The 18,319-nt window shown below is 42.8% G+C and overlaps 4 protein-coding genes across 4 annotated transcripts; 2 read left to right on the top strand and 2 right to left on the bottom strand.

Moving 5' to 3' along the window:
• Positions 1-354: 354 nt before the first annotated feature.
• Positions 355-2,401, top strand: Bfra_004535 (putative double-strand-break repair protein rad21 protein; the record flags this gene model as incomplete). Its single annotated transcript, XM_037334937.1, has 2 exons — positions 355-618; positions 674-2,401. 2 exons carry the CDS (start codon positions 355-357, stop codon positions 2,399-2,401), a joined length of 1,992 nt encoding a protein of 663 aa, XP_037193471.1.
• Positions 2,402-3,128: 727 nt separating this feature from the next.
• Positions 3,129-5,970, bottom strand: Bfra_004534 (putative epidermal retinal dehydrogenase 2 protein; the record flags this gene model as incomplete). The annotated part of the gene is made up of 7 exons (XM_037334936.1): positions 3,129-3,153; positions 3,213-3,942; positions 4,006-4,365; positions 4,419-4,461; positions 5,173-5,430; positions 5,485-5,774; positions 5,829-5,970. 7 exons carry the CDS (start codon positions 5,968-5,970, stop codon positions 3,129-3,131), a joined length of 1,848 nt encoding a protein of 615 aa, XP_037193470.1.
• A 596-nt stretch (positions 5,971-6,566) lies between these two features.
• Positions 6,567-9,372, top strand: Bfra_004533 (uncharacterized protein; the record flags this gene model as incomplete). The annotated part of the gene is made up of 6 exons (XM_037334935.1): positions 6,567-7,019; positions 7,106-7,478; positions 7,539-7,833; positions 7,887-7,998; positions 8,091-8,308; positions 8,355-9,372. 6 exons carry the CDS (start codon positions 6,567-6,569, stop codon positions 9,370-9,372), a joined length of 2,469 nt encoding a protein of 822 aa, XP_037193469.1.
• A 2,050-nt stretch (positions 9,373-11,422) lies between these two features.
• Positions 11,423-12,685, bottom strand: Bfra_004532 (putative protein phosphatase type 1 complex subunit hex2 reg1 protein; the record flags this gene model as incomplete). The annotated part of the gene is made up of 2 exons (XM_037334934.1): positions 11,423-12,035; positions 12,090-12,685. 2 exons carry the CDS (start codon positions 12,683-12,685, stop codon positions 11,423-11,425), a joined length of 1,209 nt encoding a protein of 402 aa, XP_037193468.1.
• Positions 12,686-18,319: the final 5,634 nt, after the last annotated feature.

The following is an 18,319-nucleotide window of genomic DNA, read 5'->3' as shown; positions in this document are numbered from 1 at the left end:
ATTGCGCAAACATTAACCTCCCCACCCACCTGTTCCCCCATCCTTTCTTAAGCTTTATCACCTGGTCGTCGTCGTCGCATCGCATTAAAGCACTGCAATCAATTCTTTGCTACGACTACTATATTGTTCTTTCGATACCTGTGGTTTCTTGCTACAATTTAATTCCGCGACGCGCTTAATTCATAACAAATATTCATCGAGAGCTGTCAAAATCAATATCCTCGACGCGCCATCAAACGAACGAAAGAGTCGACGGACAACAATAGGCAATATAAACGCGTTTTTATTATTGATTCCACTTAACAAAACTTACACTTCCTCGCGCGAGGGCGCTATACATATCTTGCTATCATCATGTTTTATTCAGAGACTTTGTTGAGCAAGACAGGGCCTTTGGCTCGTGTCTGGCTTTCGGCAAATTTAGAGCGCAAGTTGTCAAAAAATCACATTCTACAAGCCAGCGTCAAGGATAGTGTTGAAGCTATCGTCACACCCAATCAAGCACCAATGGCTTTACGTCTAAGTGGTCAACTGTTGCTAGGAGTGGTCAGGATTTACAGTCGAAAAGCGCGTTATTTACTGGATGATTGTAATGAAGCTCTCATAAAAATTAAAATGGTACGTTTTAAATATTTCAATAGCTTCGATGTAAATACTAACCCTCCCAACCTAGGCTTTCCGTCTCTCCGGTAACAATGATATTCCCGCCGGACTACATATGCCTTCTCGAGATGCTCTTATGCTTCCTGATATGCTTACTGAAGGAGATAACCTCGAAATGCCACCGATGCCTGATGCATCATTCCTTTTTTCCCAATTGGACGAAGAATCAGCATTAGGTCGCAAACGAAGAGGTGCTAGCCGTGACATCAACTTGCAGGACGAGTTCAACAATAGTCAATTTTTACAAAATAGTGTCGAAGACAACAACGCAGATGAGGATGAGCTTGCTTTGGAACCATTAGACGATGATCTTGACTTGGGTCTTGATTTTGGACTCGACGATATAAATCCTAAGGCGACTGGAGCTGATAGATCTGGAGCTGATATCAGTCTCGAATTCGGACGAGATGCACCCGCAGCAAGAGCTGTTGAAGATGACTTACTTAGTGAATTGGATATCCAACCACGAGCAAAGGATGTCTTTGATGATGGAGATCGTGAAAATTCAATCAACCTCGGATTTGGTAATGATGATGTTGGATTCCACATTGGTGATGATGATGGGGATATCGACATGCTTAACATTGGTGGAGAACCAGATATCTCTGCCCTTCCACGTGCTCCGGAACTCGAGCGCCTTCGCATTTCCGAATCGCCACTTTCCGACATAGATGAAACTATTGTTGCCGAAGTCGAGGCAAATCAGCAACAAAGAGAAGGATCTGGATTATTCGCACCAGAAGATGAGACAGAACAATCAATCTTTCGCCAACCAGCTCAACGTGCTAGAAAATTTAAACCTTTGATGCCTGATGACGATACTACCATTTCTAAGCATGCTATTCAAGAATTGCAGAAGAACCACGAGGCCATTCTACGTCCTCAGTCATTCCTTCCCCGCGATCCTCAACTTTTGGCATTAATGGAAATGCAAAAGAATGGTGGCTTTGTTTCTAATATTATGGGTGAAGGAAGAAGTATGGGTTGGGCACCAGAGCTTCGTGGAATGCTTTCACTCGATGCTGTTCGTAGGACAGGAGACTTGAAGCGTAAGCGTGATGGCGGTATTGCTGATGTGGATGGTGAGCAAGAACCAGGTGCCAATAAATCACCACGTTTGGATCTTGGAGAGGAAGAGGATCTTGGTGCCGATCTTGCTGGTGATGCTGGTTTAGGTCGGGACGACACGATGATTGCTGCCGATGGTACAATCATTGAAATGGGGGGTGATGATGAATTCAATATCAACATTGACGATGACGAACACAACGCTACCGCCGGTTTAGGAGACGCTCGCAGCGTAAGTCCAGGCAACCAATTCGACGAGACAACCGCACCTCTCGTACACCCTGCGGATAGCGGCCCTGTATCGCTCGGTACCACTCACGCTGTTCATCTTCTCCGTGAACGATTCGGCGATGAGGCAGCCAACAGCCCAGACAAGCGCAAGAAGGCCAGCGTTCTTTTCCAAGACTTATTACCAGAAGGTACAACAAGCAAAGCTGATGCTACCAAGATGTTCTTTGAAGTTTTGGTACTCGCAACCAAGGATGCCGTTAAGGTTGAGCAACCAGAAAACTCTCTAGGAGGGCCAATCCGTGTTAGAGGCAAGCGAGGTCTTTGGGGTGCCTGGGCTGAAAGAGAAGCTGGTGGTGAAATTGCTGAGGAGAACGCCCCTGGTCCCTCAACTACTGCACCTTTGCTGGAAGCATCCAGAATGGTCTCTGTTTCTGCTTAAGAAAGAAAATATGTTGTTGTTGTATGAGTACATTATTGCATTTAAGGAAAAAGGAAACGCTGGTCCAGCGATTGGCGTCAAGGTTATCTTTGTCGTAGGCACAACTCTTAGTTTATGAATCCGGCGTTTGAGAGTTGATATCCTGGGCGTTATACGAAAGCTTCAAGGCCCGTCTGATTGATGATTGGGATTTGTTTGGGTACTATATGGGCGTGCAACTTGAGAGTTGAGATGATGAGTGCTTGAGTAGTGTTTAAACGTATAAATAAAAATTTACAATGTTCATGATTACCTATTCTGTGTTTAATTATATTCTTGTGATTGCGTCTTTGAGTGATATTCTGTGCTGTTTTGGTCTTCCAAAAATAATTAGTAAAGCTATTTGTAATGTCAATCTTCTGTCCTGTTGACCATATATACAATGCTATCTTACTCATTCAAAGTTAAGGGGGGTTCATAATGGAGACTTGAGGGGATTGTGATGTCATGGGGAGAGTGTTGAAAGATGTTATTCTGTTTGCCTAGGCTAGGTAGACTTGAATAGCCTAAACATTTGCTCTGTAATTCACAATGCTGATCGCCAATAGCTAGAGTGACGCTTCCATTGCTCCATTTAAAAGTGTACTCAAAAAGCTCATTCAAATTCAGCGACTTTAAGATACACATTCGATTCAATAGCTTTGATATCCCGGACAACACAACAAACCAAATTGTCATTCGTCAAAACTCAAGGATTAACCAACACCGTCGATCTAAATCAATTAGCCCATCAATTCCACCCAAGAGACAAATGAAAAAGGAAAACCCCTACCCGCTTTCCTCCTCAAGCCCCTTTGCCTTTCCCTTCCCATCCTTCTCCTTCTCCCCATAAAACTCATCCACATCCACCACCTGTCTCCCATTCCAATTCGTCATGATATCCTGACCCTTCGTCCTCACTCTATTCTGGTACCACCCCGGCATCGCTCTCAACCACGTGAGAGTAACCCCAAACCCAGGATAAATTCCCTGCCCACTCTTCCCCTTCAAAATCTTCTTCACAATCTCCTCGGCCACCGTGTCAACCTCCAGCGTCGGAAGCAAAAACGTCGCATCATTTTTATATCCTTGAAACAGCGCCGTTTTCGTGTATCCCTGGTTAATCACTATCGTTCTGACTTTTGGCGCGTTGTATTTGGTGAGGAGTTCGGCGGTTAGTCCTTCGTGGAAAGATAGGGCGGCGGCTTTGGATGAGGCATAGTCGGTCATGTTTGGGACGGGGAGATAGGCTGCGAGACTGGCGATTGTGACGACCATGCCGTGGTTTTGGTCGATCATGGAGGGGAGAAATTCCTTGGTGGTGAAATAGTGCGAGAGCGTGTTGACGTCGAAGGTAAATCGGATATCTTTCTCTGTGGAATCGAGGATGCTTTTTCCGCGCGCGACGCCCGCGTTGTTGATGAGGATGGTGGGATTACCGACTTCGGAGCGGATGCGAGATGCGGTTGTAGCGATGGTCGATGGGGAGGTGATGTCGCATTTGTAGTAATGCACATTTGGTGCTTGGGGAGAAGTTAGTATTGTTCAATTGAAGGGTTCCGTGATATATAGGTAGGATAACATACTCGTCTCGAAAGTCATAGGAATCACATCTAATACGACAACCGTGATATCCTTCTCTGCTAAAAGCTTTACTACTTGACCACCGATCCCTCCCGCACCACCAGTGATCAGTACAATTTCTTTCTTCCAATCATATACATCATCTACCCAATTATTCTGCACGCCTCTTTCCAAATAGTTCGACACTAATCTGACAACCCCAAAGTAGAAGAGTTTTCGAATTCGAGAGAAAGCCGTTTCATGAAGAATCGAAAGATCATTTCCCCGTTTAGTGTAACGAGCTAGAATGAGGAAGACTAATGTAAAGGCGGGATTTAATGCCGTTTTCTTGATAAGGCTACCGAGGGAATCGCTTCGGAAACCTATATGTCGTGTTAGCTTTGGTGCTACGAGTTCAGGGAGTTTAAGGTTATACCTTCGCGTGGAAGCCATCCGTTATGCATTGGCATCTTTCCCGTCTGTTGTGTAATATTATTGATAGTTATGAGAATTTGTCAATGAGACGAATTGATCATGAAGGTTCAATGGGATGAAAGGTGAGAAAAGAGAACATCTTGACAGGAATGTCACTACCTTTGACTTGACTACGATATTCCAGATATCCGGCTTAGCATTTATCGAAGCACGTGTTGACCAATCAGGATAGGGAAAGTTTGCCAACCGAGGAAAGAATTGGAGTTTTGAATTGCGGGGAGCGGGGTCTAGCGCGTAGGTTTCCCCATGAGGTGTAGGTATTATGGGGCTATGTGATAACACTTCGCAAGCTTCTCATCCTTTGCTCTTATCCTGGATTTCATCATCGACAAATCCTTCGGGTTTTCTTTCAACTCGAATTGAATGGCACGCAATTTCACCTGGCATTATGCCGAAAATGAAATTGTCTAGAAACAGTAGTTTGTGGGAGGCTAAGTGACCTTGATATGGGAGGATATAACTGAAGGACACTTGAAGCTGCAGGCTAATTGATTGTTAGCTGGCCACGGAGTGTTGTTAGCTCTCAAACTAACCAATGCAACGGAAACGAGACTCTAAGGATGCGTCGGTGGATTATGGAACTTAAATTAGATTGGAAATTAGTAGAGAATAGACCCCCCTTAACCCTTGACTCGATGTTCTAAAAACTATAGCGCAAACATCATAACCAGACTTCCTATCCATATATAATGTACACCAGCTCTCCAATCGATAGAGGTTCCGGCCCCAATTCCATCCTGTGAAGAGGCAGTAGTTTGTATGGCCGTTCCTGCAATACGAGTAAAACCATTTGCCGACGCGTTTAATGTTGCCCAAGGAATCAAATCATTATTGATAGAATCACAAGATGGTCTATCACTTTGCTCAGGTATAGAGTTGGTGACTTGAATTGGTAGGTCGAAAATTGTGTACTGATCAGTTCCGTTCAATCGGAAATTTTGACGGATGGAAATCTACAAGATTGTTAGAGTTGGCTCACAAGCATAGGATGGATATCAAGGACGCACATTATATGCCCCTCTTGCAGTGTTTTTATCCGATGTGCCATCACCGACAAGACAATCAGGCCAAACCCAATTTACATGTTTGACTGTGCTACTTGATTCTTGAGCCATGATCTCGCCTAAGCTCGCATTTCCGGCTGTCGCGGTTCCATTTGAGATTGTGAGGTTTTTTCCTGTAGTATAACTGGAGAGAAACATGGTGATATTATAGATCTCCGAGACAGCGTTCTTCGGATAGGGTGGAAGTTGAAGCTGTCCATCTGAGGAGACATCTAGAGCAACTTGTAGGAAATCTAAACAATCAGAAAACATCCAACATCCAAAGTTAGGAGTTTATTAAAACTTACCCCCTCCAAGTGGTGTATTTGGTTGCGGCGCATCGACTATCGCGATACCGGGAGTATAAATTTGTCCATTGACAATTTCTTGAGAGAAAATACCTTGAACGCAGAGACAAATGAAAAGAATGATGGATTGTAATGCCGCCATGGCGGAAAGATGCTCAGCAACCACAGTGTACAGAAAATCAAAGAAGCAATGAATACATCATGTCAAAGGAAGAACGGGTAGTTGGTTTTACAAGTAATATCAGCATGACAATATACGAAATAACGACCAGGGGATAAATTTCCGTTCCAATCTCTTGAATGAAATATTCCTTACGAGTTAATATAAATTATGCATAACGGTGTTTAAATCAACAAATTGATTGGTTCGGTCAACTGATTCCGAAAGCTCGAAGAAGAAGTCCAATCAACATTTGATTAAGACTTGGCTTGTATCAAATATATTGCACTGCTTGAATTTACTTCTTGATGGCGCTTCATCTGTCGAAAATCCTTCTAAACCTTCCAAGGTGTCACAGATAGATCACGTGAAAATAAGGTTATCAATAAACTTAACAGGCTTCTATTTACACCCCACTCACTGTCTTGTCTACACCTCATTGGAATATATAATAGGATGTTATAAGTCCAACAAATGGCCGTGAAGATAACACCTTCCTATAATTGAGACATTTACTGGCACATGATTGAATTCCTCATCTTACATCCCCACGGCTACATGTTAGAGTACTTCACATCATGAATTCCATACTCCGGCCCACACGTGGGATCCGAATCTCTTCGGTGTCAACCAGCACCTTATTATCCAAGTGCCATTTCAGCAACCCCTCTAATCAAGGGCGTGGCAGTTATCAAAAGAGATCTCAAAGGCCGAGCTTTGGGGATGCTGAGAGTAGACTCTTCAAGGTATCTGAGGAAGTGAGAGAGGCTACGAGGTATGAGAAACCAGTTGTAGCTTTGGAAACCACCATTTATACTCACGGATATTCATATCCTGATAATGTCAAGTTGGCCCTCGATTTAGAGGATGTTGTTCGTCTCAATGGAGGAATTCCAGCAACGATTGGAATTTTAGACGGTGTTGCACGTGTGGGATTAAACAAGGAGGAGTTGATTGCCATTGCATCTGCCGCTGGTAAGCCGGAGACCATGAAGGTTTCTCGCAGAGATTTACCTTATATTTTGGGAATGGTGAGTGGCAGTTTCTGTGCTGATTTGTCCATTTTAACATACTATATTCTTCTGGGTAAAACTGACAATGAACTAACCGTAATTAGGGGATCGCTGGACGCAAAATTACTGGTGGTACTACAATTGCTGGTACCATGATTCTAGCACGTAAAGCTGGGATTAGTGTCTTCGGAACTGGCGGTCTAGGTGGCGTTCATCGTGGAGGTCAGGACAGTATGGATATTTCTGCCGACCTCACTGAACTTGGACGTACCCCAGTTGCCGTGATCAGCAGTGGCTGTAAAAGCTTTCTAGATATTCCTCGGACATTGGAGTATCTAGAGACTCAAGGAGCCGGCGTCTTCACATTTGCAGATGGACGTACTGGACCGATCGACTATCCGGCATTTTTCACTCGTGATAGTGGTGTCAAAAGTCCTATGGTTGTTCAAAATGCTGAAGAAGCTGCTGCTATTATCTGTAAGTTTTGACTCTATCCCTCGTCAATTCCATTTAGTAAGCGATAGTTAACAATACTAGATGCCCAGGACTTTTTTAGACCTGCTAGCGGTTTTCATTTTGCAAATCCAATTCCTGAAGAATTCTCCCTTTCCAAGTCTGAAATTGATAAGGCAATCGATCAAGCAGTCCAAGAAGCCGCCGAACAGGGCTTCCATGGCCATTCAAATACTCCCTTCATTTTGGCAAGGATCAAAGAACTTACAAAGGGCAATAGTACTGCAGCAAATCGGGCATTGATAGAATCCAACGTCAAAATGGCGACAAAAGTAGCAGTTGAGCTTTCTAGGTTAAGAAAAGATGAATTCAAACGCTGGTCAGTGAAGCGTGGGATCAAACATTTAACATTGGCTCAATAGATATTCATAGGGAAAACACTAGTAAAGTCCTCACACGGCCTTCCTCTACAGCCAATATAAACAAGATAGACCCAAATCACCCTAGCTTAGAACTGTCCTCTTCCAGTGTCTCTACTTCAAAGGTTTGCAATAATCCTCCTTGCCTTCCACAATGTTCTTTCGACGAACCCATGTTTTTGAATATTACCACTATCTAACTATTTATTTCCTGTAGCCCAGCATAGTCGTTGTAGGTTCAATAGCTATAGATCTCGCTTGTGACTATACTCCTCGTACCACCCAAGCGACAGGGGCTTCTTCTCCTCAGATGCATACATCGAATATCGCGAAAATCCAATCATCGATAGGTGGTGTTGGTTACAACGTCTTACGTGCAGCTCAGCTTAGTAGCAAGGAGCCAGTCAGTCTATATACGTTTATTGCTGATGATCAGTGAGTTGCCCATAATCGTATCATCAATCAAATCTGATAATTCTAGGGCCGGAAAATCGATACTTCAAAGCCTACAAAGCAATGGACTCAATACCGATGACATTACAATATGTTCAAAAGACACCAAATACCGCACAGCTCAGTATGTCGCCGTCAATGATGGAAAGAAAGATCTCATCATCGCCATGGCCGATATGGATATATTTGCTAGGCCATTCAATGACTCATCTATTCGAACCATTCACAGCAAACTGAAGTCTCTTACATCTTCCACAAAATGGGTAATTATAGACGCAAATTGGCAATCAGAAGTCATCCAAGAGTTCTTGAGCGCCACCAAATTATCTTCATCACCCATCAAGATCGCATATGAACCCGTCTCAACCATTAAATCGGCACGTCTTTTTGAACGCCCTACCAATGCATCTCTGAAGGCCAATAAACTCCCTGTCTTCCCGAAAAACATAGTGGATCTCGCAACTCCTAACGAGCATGAACTCACTTCTATGCACGATGCCGCCACTACCCACGGTAAATTCGAGACCGACGAATGGTGGCAAACAATTGATGCTCTCGGTATTCCTAGCACCGGCGCTCGAGATCGTTTCGTACAGATGACATCTAAAGATCTCACTGACCAAGGAATTCCCGTCAAAGCTGTTCAACTACTTCCCTATATCCCAACTATTCTTACTAAGCTTGGTTCTCAAGGAGTTTTACTTACTTCTATATTATCGCCTACTGATCCACGACTTCGAGATCCAGATCATGCTCCATATATTTTATCACGTTGTACTAATGGAAATGAGGAAGTGGGTGGTGTATATATGAGGTTGTTCTCAGCGGCAGAGAAGGTTGAAGAGGGTGATGTGGTTAGTGTTAATGGGGTTGGTGATACATTTATGGGTGTCTTGATATCGGGATTAGCGAGAGGATGTGAACTGGGAGATGGATTGATTGAGATTGCACAGAAGGGAGCGGTGATGACATTGAAGAGTAGTGAGAGTGTTAGTCCTGAAGTTGGAGAGTTGAAGGGGGAATTAGATGAGTTGTCTCGACGATGAAGTTTGGGAAGACTTTAAAATGTATATCAAAAGAGAATGATGTACCAGGCATCTTAGATTCAATGATATCTCTAGTTCGATCGATGATGTTCAAGGTGTGATGAAAACATTGGGCGGGTTTTGGAAAAAGATGGGAATACTTAGCCTAACACGAAAACGACAATCTTGTGCTTTCATGGTGGAAATTATTGGAAGGGGAGCTCACCTTTCCCTCGAGATAGGTCTACACGAGTGTTGCATTTCTTGATTTATACAAACAGTAATCTATCTCTACATCCAAATTTTCACCATCTCCGCAAACCTTTGCATATCTCTCGAGGATAAAAATAGTACATCTACTCCCCCACGATGGTCCACTCAACCGCTCCGTACAAACCCGAAGACTACATATCAAAAAAATCACCATCTCGATTCCGCCGCTCAAAATGATCACCCAGCATATTCCTACCACCAACACGACAACTCTCTCTCAACATCCCAATCCTGCAACCCTCTCTCCAACTCGCGGTATACATATGATTTAAGATTACCTCCCTTGAAAACCTGTTCTGATTCTTGACCAAAGACCTTTTCTTACTATACGTATACGGCGGAAGAGGGAGACATTTGTAGATCATTCATTCGATCTAGCTTTCTCATAGAATCTCTCTATTATCTGGAATTCTTTCCTTCCACAGCGCAACAAGTTACACACACAAATACAAATACAAATACGCTTCTTGTAACCCATTTCGCGAGCGGGAGAATGTATATATTACATATTACAATACAATGAATTATAATATAAAAATCATAACAGAACAAAATATATGGACTGTCAAACTCCAATCCTTTATAACTATTTGAATGTAATCCTACGGATTATGAAGTGAGCAGGTGGGTAGGTATCTAGATGAATTAATTATATAGATGGGTATATTTTATTTCTTTCTTTTTCGTATTCCGTATTCCTTATCTCAGAACTCCTAGAATTATCTACTATAGTAGCTGAGGAGATAGATAGATAGATGTATGTATGTAGACGAGGAGAAGAACATAGATAGAATATGAATAGATAGACAGATATCAAATTAATTACCTACCTACCTACCTACCTACCTACCTAGTATCTCATCCCCTCCTCTCCCTCTCCTCTCTCCCTTCTCAAAAATCAAACCACAAACCACAAACCTACCCACTACCTACCTACCTACATACATACATACAAATCTTCCCTCCATCGTCCCTCCTCCCTCCTCCCTCCTTTCCCTCCCCCTGCAAAACTCGGGCCCTATTTCGATCTCTCAACTCCCTCTCCCCTACCTACTTACTCCCTAGAGTACCGATACTCCTATAGCATAACCATATAAAACATAAAACATGAGACATTCCTATTGCACATTCCACATCCCCACCAAACAGAAGAGAAATAGGAGACTACACACACACACACACACACACACATGAGACCATCACCATTCCATTTGATTCAACCGTCCATCCATCCATCCATTCACATCTTTTTTCACATTCACATGTCTTTTCCTTTTCTATTCTTCTCTTTTTGTCTTCTCTTCTCTTCTTCTCCTCATCATCGAATCATCTCTATTCAATATAATCTGGTGATATCTCGAGCGGTGAATTTCTGCCCCATCCAATCACGCACGCGACTCTAGTGAAAATTCCAAGCTACCCCTCATCACAAATTCATACCTACATATACATATACATATTGACAGCGACCTACGTTCACCACCTCCTCCTTTCAAAGGATGAAGCCGTATACTATCATCTATCGTATCATATCAATATCCTCACTCTTTAAGTTTTAATTTCTTCTTTCATTATGTGCTATGCTATGGGTACAAAACCATACCGGACATTATAGTACCGGCGAGGACGTTGCGTTCCTCTTCAAATGTCAGCCAGTCGGGTTGCCAACCAAGGGCACCGAGTAGCTAGTGGTATCATTCATCCCATAATTCCTCAAAACATGCTATGCAAAACACCTGTTATGCTGCTATTATTTATTCCACCCAGACGCCATGCTAAGTGTGAAATATTACCCAGATTAATAAATACCCCCTCCTACTGAAATCGAAGTCGTCGACGACTTGAAATCCATTCCTATCATCGAAAGCTCCCACTCATCATCATCACCATTCGCAGCACTGGCGTATTCTTCATATTCGAACCTTGGGAGGACGAAATGGTCTTGTATCAAAGATTGTTGTAGACTATAAGCCACGGCAGAGATATTATCAACCTCGACCGTATTCTTGAGAGTCGAATTTGGAAGTTTGGCGACAATGCGCATGTTCGACTTCCCCGTCGTATAATCAGTTGCCTCTTCATATGAACTATTCACTGCGATATATTGTTGAACTTCATCGTTGAAGCGAACACATTTTCTTGAAGCGGTCGATGTAGGGGATGATCTGCCAGAAGAAAGGGAAGGCAGGGAAGATTCCATCGATTCCAATCCAGCCGACGATGAACGTTTCAATAATACATCACATATTCCTCGTTGTTTAAGAATCGGCTTTACATTGACGTCTGCGTATGACAACGATCTCGTCAATTTTGGTCGACAATCCATATCCATTGGAGAAGTAAATAGAGATTGCGAGGATTCTGGCTTGTGGAGTGGTCCATAGAGCCATGTTGTATCATGATCCTTTTCCCTACTGTTGTGTTAGCATTGCGCTGACAAGAAACCCCAAATTAAAGGTGCATACCAGCCAAATGTTGATGGGTCGATGGTTTTCAGATTGGATCGTTTCTTCGCCCAACCTCTCCAAGACGCATTCTCTAATCTTTTGCTATTTTCATATGCGGTACGATGTGATTGAATGAATTTCCAGGACGCCCATAAATCCTCCTCTGGCCAGTCGTGTGCGAGATAATCTACATGATGTGATGGTTTGACTCGGACACCCAAGTCATCCACAGTTTCGGTGATATCGCAAGGTTCAGTGGGTTCCGGTAGCTCCGAAAGTTCGGATGCGGGTGATTGATCCGAAGGAGAGAGGGTTGTTGGAGTACTGCACAATGATATATCATCTTCGAGGTATGTTGGTTGTAGTGAGGGAGATTGAAGGTAATAGTCGACTTGAGCGTCATATTCCTCCTTTGGAACCTGATCCTCGTTGTTGTTGTTATTCCATTGTATATCGTCATACCTTGGAAATTCGAATTCATCATCATCGGCATCGTCCATACAGAGAACTTTCAAGGCTGATATTTCGGGTTGACGAATTATTCGCGGCGCAACATCCACCAAATCCGTTCGATCCACCCACTCAAAATATTCATCTTCTCTCGAGAGATCCATACTTCTTTTGTTGATTGTTATTGAATTGATGAGGGGATTCCAAGATCAGGTCGAACATTAAAAGATAAGTTGATTTAAAATTTGTGGCCGAGTGAAAGAAAGATAAGTAAAATTTCCTTTGTGGAATTTGATTGACTGAGTGAGTGTTGGTATTGATTGGTATGATACCTACTAACACACACACTAACAAAATCCGTTGGGGTAGCTTAACGGTTTTTCAAGCTATTTGATACAATCCAACGTCAAAAATCCAAAGTCGAAAATCAAATTCGCATCGCAAACATTGTATGATATATGTCTGGATGTGGTATGAAAGAATTCGCAAAATCTCTTGATGAGGATAAAGGTTATTTCGAATCTGTTTTATAACTTTGCAAGATCAGCATAAACTAGAATGGATAGTGAAATTGAAGTGTGAAGAAATTGTTGAGATTCTGGGGTAAAGTCATGCAAGGAAGTGGATGAGGGTGGATGAGGGTGGATGAGGGTGGATGAGGGTGGATGACGGATGGCGGATGATGATGGATGATGGATGATGGATGATGGATAATGGTGGATTTGTCGGGATAATGCTGTGACTGTGATAGATATATGAATAAAAGGAGGACGGCTTACTGGTGTTATTGTGGTATTTGTGGTATTTGTGGTATTTGTGGTTATTGTGGTATGTGTGTGTGGCATGTATGGATATGAATATGGATCATGGATGGAAGTATCCAGCGGACAACGGATGGTGGACACACTTGATGGATGCTAAGCCCAAGCCCAAGCCCAAGCCATGACAGTAATAAGAGTTATGGATTATAGATTAAAGATTATGGGTTGTGTGGATAAGAGTCCGATCTTATATATACAGAGGGAGAGAGAGAGAGAGTACAGAAGATACCGATAAAATATCGAGTGAATTATGAAATAAGGTAATTTAGATGGTATTTTAGTCCCGACTTAATTCCGTCATACCAAATTATACTAGATGCAAGCATTATGATCCTACCTTGAACAATCAAACCTTCCAAAAGCATTCTAGCCGAGCCACCGAGCCTTATGCTAATGAGAAATTATGTACAAAGTCAAGGTAAGGAAGGGATGATACAATCAATATCACATCAATTGTACTTTTTGATAGTCCGTCCCGACTGACTGTGCTGAGTGTGCTGAGTGTGCTGAGATCTAAGATCACATCACATCACATCACATCACCCAGGAGAGAAAAAAGAAAAAAGAAAACACAAATAAGATACCAAAGATGATTTATTGATTTTAGTGATTTTCTTCACGCTTGGGCCTGGACATTCCCCGATGAATCCATATCTGATGAGATTGAAATCACGATATAACTATATTTGGGGGTGGATGATAGTCGGATGGTCTTATTCTTCCTTGTGAAGGTACTAGATATGTCCTAAAGTGGAAGAGAGGGAGAGATTATAAGATACCTAGCACAGTATAAAAAGAGTTATAGCGCACAGTTTGTATCTATCCATCTATCCATCTATCCATCCATTCGCACCTACATACTTACATACATACTTACATACATACTTACATACATACATACTTACATACTTACTGACTTACTTACTGACTTACTTACTTACTCACTTACATACTAGATCGGATAGAATCGAAAGGTAAAACAAAATGTGAAAACCAACTTACCTTGCCTCCCTAGTTCCTTACCGCCCTACCGCACCCGGGGATCACGAATGTTTCCTTCCTGCCCCTAATGATCTGGGTAGTGATCATCACTGCGCTGTCAAAGCATACATACATGATTTTATCTAAATTAAGTTGTGAAGATCTTTTTGGGGTTGGTTTTTTGTTGGTGGGTGTGCTATCTCACTCACGGACTTTTCGCGTTGGGTGGTTGTTGTTTTACATCATATCATTGGGATTTGGTAATGGGAATGGGAATGGGAATGGAAGGGAATGTTGATTTTCTCCCTCGTATGTCGACGACCCTTCTTTCTGGGGACGGACACAACGGTACCGGTACTCCATACCTATCTCGTACGTACGTTGAGGAGAGAGGAGACAGGAAAGAAAGGAAATACGGACGGTATGATTATATGACACACGTATCAAACATACAAGACCCTTTTTTCTTCCTTCAAGATTCATCGCTCCAAGGCCAAGTGCGAAAAAGAAGGCTTGAAGATGTCTCGCGCGGTTGTTCTAGAATTCCTCGCATCTTGGTTCGATATCTGAGCTCTGAGCCCCCCACGCATTGCGATCTGGTATTCATTTCGTTTCTGCAATATGGTCTCTGTCCTTCCTCTTTCCATCTACTCTGTATGAGGCTAAGGCTCTTGAAAAATACGGGCACATCGTATCCTCCATTCTTCCTCGACCTTCCACGTGATCGGAACTCGGATACCGGACATCCTATTTCCAAACACATTTTCCGTATTATGATTTAGTCCCCCTATATTACTAATATAATATTACTGAATACTGAAATAGCATGCTTCATTTACGATATTAGGTACTTGATAGTATGTAACGTTAAATAACTAAAGTCACAGTCATAGTGTAGGAATAAACTTTTGCAAATGACATTACCATTCTGCGGTTGACAACTCTCGAGATGGGATCGAGGTACCTGCAACGAGAGATTTTCAAAGACTTTCACCAGCTATGGAAATACATGGTCGATCGAGAAATCGAGGCGTCGAAAGACTGGGACATGCGAGGTCGTTTCGTGAGATGGTGGAAATATAAGGTTGGTGTGCCTTTGACATTGTGCTTACTGGATTTACGGGTGTGGGTAAATGGTCTATTTAGATATTGGGAGATTATCAGCTGGCTTACTTGGGTGCTTACTTAGGTGCTGACCTAGGTGCTTACTTTATCGGGGACCGCACTTCCCATACATGCATATCGGACCCCCGCTTTTTGATGTTGGGAATTTGGAATGCTGGGGTTGTGGAAAGAGTGGCTTGGTGGATGGAATGGATGGAATGGATGGGCATGGGTGAATAGGGATAGATAGGGATGATGTGAAGCCGCCCCACGTTACACGTTACGAGCATGGAGATGGGAGCCTCGGGTCATGGTCACGATGAGGTAGATAGATGGAGAGACACGCTAGACAACCACACAACTAGATAGACAGACACACACACAGACAACTCGACAACCACATAGACACACACCTACACACACCTCCACACCTCCACACCTCCACAAGCCAAGCATCCCAAACCCAACAAACACACCACCATACCTCGGTGATCATCTTTGCAAAACTCATCAATTGAGAAACACACACACACACACAACAACACAAGAACTACAATCGATGTACCGAGCGTACTATGTGTGTCATTGCGATAGGTAGTGTAGTACCATAGTATACTTGGAAGGCTGCTTAGCATGGAAGAAAGTCTTGGGTAGATTTCAGCTGGGGATTAGCATTGATGAGATGGGTACGGTACGTGATACCGAGTAAAGGAGATCGATCGCAAGACTTGTTTTTGGTGTTGCTTTTGGTTTTTGTTTTTCGGGTGCTGCTGGGTCCCTTAGTTGCATGAGTAGGTAGGTGGATTGCGTAAATTGGATAGGGTATGGTATGGTATGGTATGATATAGCATAATATGATATGGTATGGTATGGTATACCATAATATGATATGGAATGCTAGCATGAAGTATAGAACATGGAGTCTGGAGTCTGGAGTAAGGAAACCCCGAGACCCATGGCTATCATCGAGACATAGAGAAATTGCTACGTGAAGCCATAAACACTAAAGAAATGACTATGTGAGTATGCAAATCAGGAAAGAGACATGCAAGGATGCAAAGCAAGTGTCAGTCAAAGCACGAGTTGACACCGGGAGAAACAGAACGAAAAGACGAAACAAAGTTTCAATGAATGGGGTGTGGTGGTATCAGGTGTCAGTCAGGTGTGTGAGATCTGAGGTATGAGGTATGGGAATGGAAACGCACGGCATCCGTGAGATGGATCTCGCACTCTCAGGCCTGGCGTGCGAGAAGTCCGCCGACGGACGGGGATGCGGATGGGATTTCATGGCTGTGAAAGTTTCGGGGGAGGGACTGTGCTGGGTTTGGTATTTGGATGTGTTGATATCGGTACTTGGGGTAATTATGGCGTATTCGGATTGGATTGTGTATGTGTAGCCTCGGCTCTAGGTCATCGCGTGAGGATTTAGATAGGTAGTTATGCATGTATGTATGTATGTATGTATGTATGTATAACTTATATGCAAGGGGTAAACATAACTTCTTCCTTCCAAATCGTGTCGATCTTTATTTCTACACATCTTGCATATTTTCAACATTGTGCTATATGAATCATTAATATCATTGTTACCACTATCTATTATTCCTCTCCTTCCTTATATTATCGAAAACTCTAAATAGAAATAAATTCCTTTATTGTTTCTACAGTTTGCGCCAGGTACCTACCTACCTGGGTATAGTATAGCATTTAGTGATCGACTGTATGTGACAAGTTGCTAAAAAGTAGCGAGTATACCTAAGAGAACGAGTCCCAGAATCCGATATACTTTCTCCCTTGCGCCAACGATCGATCTTCACGAAATTTAAAATGTCGTCTCTCTCCGTCTCTGTATGTAAATTATGGGATGGGTGCACCATGATCTGCGACTATGACAGCTACTAGGTGTGTTCTCAATGACTTATCGAGATGCGTTCTACTCACTCCTTCAATAGGTACGTACTTTGGGTTACGTGAAATGATCTGGTCTGGTCTGGTGTCGTCTGGTGTTGTCTTGTTTTGCAGGAAAGAGTCTGGTGAGATGTATGGCTATTATCTACAGACCGAGTAATATGAATATGACAAGTTTGCCAGGCGAGACAGGACGAGACGACGAGACAAGACTTGCACCTTTGGAACAAGCTCTCTCGCTCCCTCCCAGGTGAGATTTCAAAGTTATCTGCCAACTCAAAGCTTAAGTTTGGGGGAGGGGGGCAGACTCCAAGTTTGCGAGTGGTGCTAGGAAGAATATGGTTTCGTGTGGGTTGGATACATCTAACTATCCTTTTTTCATTAGAGAGAGGTCTTAAATCTGGTATTTGAGGATCCACTATTCATTCATACTATTGATGCTTATTTGAGACGAAATAAGAATACATGGCTTCTCTCTTAGCTTTTTTTTTTGGTTTTGAGAAAATGATGGTTTTTGAATCTTTGAGGAATGATTGGATGTTGTTAATGATGTAAATGTTGTTGTAGACAGCGAAAGGTGCCGCTTGCTAATTGTTAATCTCTTGCGATGTTGCTGTATGAACGAACGATTTTCTGTTGCTTATTGCTTATTGCTTACTGATATGATTACCTTGCTGTTATCTTCCCACCTTCCTTTCTTTCTTTCTTTCTCCCTCTCCCAATCCAATGATTCCCCATCGCAATTGAATCCGTCAAACACACAATCCCACCTCGCCTTATCTCCTCCATACATACACCACCTCACCAAAAGGTTTATCATCGGTCCCCTCGGTCGGACCGAAGAAAATCCATTCACTCGCTTACCCGATTAGTTCCTCTCTCCCTCTACAAACTCCAAACGGAATAAGAATTCGTATCGCATATCCAATCAGATGACCTACATCCCCAGTCCCTATCTTCCCCTCTCGTTCTTTCATCATCACG

The sequence above is a fragment of the Botrytis fragariae genome (genome assembly GCF_013461495.1).
Source record: "Botrytis fragariae strain BVB16 chromosome Unknown tig00000050, whole genome shotgun sequence".
NCBI classification, from domain to species: domain Eukaryota; kingdom Fungi; phylum Ascomycota; class Leotiomycetes; order Helotiales; family Sclerotiniaceae; genus Botrytis; species Botrytis fragariae.
The sequence above is the reverse complement of the archived record's forward strand: the minus strand, read 5'-3'. Positions and strand labels throughout refer to the sequence as shown.